Source organism: Hipposideros armiger, unplaced genomic scaffold (assembly GCF_001890085.2).
Source record: "Hipposideros armiger isolate ML-2016 unplaced genomic scaffold, ASM189008v1 scaffold_1138, whole genome shotgun sequence".
Lineage (NCBI taxonomy): Eukaryota > Metazoa > Chordata > Mammalia > Chiroptera > Hipposideridae > Hipposideros > Hipposideros armiger.
In genome coordinates this window covers 434,968-436,847 of record NW_017732488.1, presented here as the reverse complement: position 1 = coordinate 436,847, position 1,880 = coordinate 434,968, and the positions used below count along the sequence as shown (strand labels likewise).

The 1,880-nt window shown below is 51.4% G+C and overlaps 1 protein-coding gene across 1 annotated transcript in view; it reads left to right on the top strand.

Moving 5' to 3' along the window:
• LOC109376481 (mucin-16-like) overlaps window positions 1–1,880 on the top strand; it is a 46,865-nt gene that overhangs the window by 23,254 nt on the left and 21,731 nt on the right. Inside the window, exons 6-7 of the mRNA XM_019632407.1 lie at window positions 297–486; window positions 1,119–1,213. Coding sequence (XP_019487952.1) covers window positions 297–486; window positions 1,119–1,213 — 285 coding nt within the window. The remainder of the gene's footprint in view (window positions 1–296; window positions 487–1,118; window positions 1,214–1,880) is intronic.

Below are 1,880 nucleotides of genomic sequence, written 5' to 3'. Positions count from 1 at the left end.
GGAGTCACATGGTATTGTGGGAACCAGAAGAGGTCCCTGACCCACCTGAGAGGGTTCTTTGAGGAGGAGGAGGTATCTAACTTGAGACCTGAAAGATGACCAGGAAATTGTCAAGATAAGGAGAGAAGGGGAGAGACTTCTAGACAGAAGTCACTGCAAGTGCAAAGATCCTGGGGTAGAGAGTATGGCTAAGGTGGGAAACTGTCAAAGGTTCAACATGGGATGTGAGGTGTGCAGTGACCACAAGTAGAGAGGTGTCACGTGTCCCCCAAAGATCAACAGAGCATCCCCCAAAGGTCAACGTCTTCCCCAGGCCTGTGAAGAATGGTGCCAAGACAAGGATGGACTTCCTCTGCACCTACCGCCAGCCCCCCAGCAGCCAAGGTCTGCCTGCCAAGCAGGTGTTCCAGGAGCTGAGCTGGCAGACCCACGGGATCACCAAGCTGGGCCCCTACTCCCTGGATAAGAACAGCCTTTATCTCAATGGTGAGCAGTTCTCAGCCCACTTCACTGGGGCCACCTCCTAACTCCAGATGGGTTTCCATGTACCAGTTCTCCAGGGGAAACCTTGACACACACTCGGGTGTGAACCTCTACTTGACACTAACCCCCCCCCCAGCAACCCTGGAAGGCTGATCTTTGATTAAACCCATTTGAAACCTGAATAAACTGAGGCTTAGAAAGGTTAAGTAATTTGCCCAAGTAGGTGTAGCTTTTGAGAGTGGTGGAGCCAAGGCATGACCCCCAGTTGTCAGCATTTAATGCCAGTCTTTCTAGGGGATACTTGGGGAAAGGAAATCCCGCACCTCTCTCCCCTCCCTGCTTTTTTCTCACCATTGACCAGGGACAGACTTTTTTCCGGGGGGGGGCCCTTAGGCCAGAAGGAAGGCCGGGAATTCGGATATTCTGGGGGGGTCCAAGCTTCGGACACACTGGCTATCTACCTAGAATCCCAGAAGAGACAGCATCTAGGAGGGTGACCCCCGACTCTGGGGTTCTGAGGCACAGAGCATGGCTGTGGTAGGTTCATCGAAATAACTCAGCTTCCCTCCTCTCTGTCTCCAACCTGCAAATGGTGCTTGGCAACTCCCACTTTCTTGTCACCATTGCCCCGTCAGGTGATCAGGGAGATATCCTGGTCTTTTATGACTTCCATTTTAGCCAAGAGGGAAACAGAGACATAGAGGAAGGAAGGGACCTGCCCACACCCATGGTAGGTTTGTAGTCGGTCTGGGTCTTAATGTTCTAAGTTCACATCTGTTCCCTTCACCTTGGCCATTGCAGTGGCCAATTCAGGATTTCTCCCCTCGGAAACTGCACAACTTTCTGCTTCATTTTGTTCACTGACTCAGCAATTACCAAGCATCTCTGATAAGCCCAGCCTCGTGCCTGGCTCTAGGATCAGAGATAGGCTACCTGCACAGCCTGTCCTAATGTAAGCTACAGTGGGACAGAGCCTGCCTGGGTCAGTGTGTATTCCCCAGCTGTAATGGAACTTGGCACATAGGAAGCCCTCAATAAATATTCATTGGTGGAGGGAGAGATTGGAGGGAAGGTGGAAGGGAAAATGGAGGAGTGGATGAATATATGGGGGCATAAACGTAGGAACATAAATGTGCTGAGAGTCTCTTGCCACATGCTGGGTAGGTGGAGAGGGAAAGGGTGTTTCTAATGGAAAGATTAGGAAAGCCTTTCGAGTGGATAAGCCATTTGAGTCTCATCTTGGAAGATGCAGAGGTGCTCACCTGGGACAGAGGGAAAGGCAGCCGGGCCGGAACCCCACACGGACAAAGGCGTGGAATATCTGGGATCATCCTGCCACCTCCCCTTATATGTGACATTTTTGTTTCCAGGTTATAATGAACCTGGTCCAGAGGAGC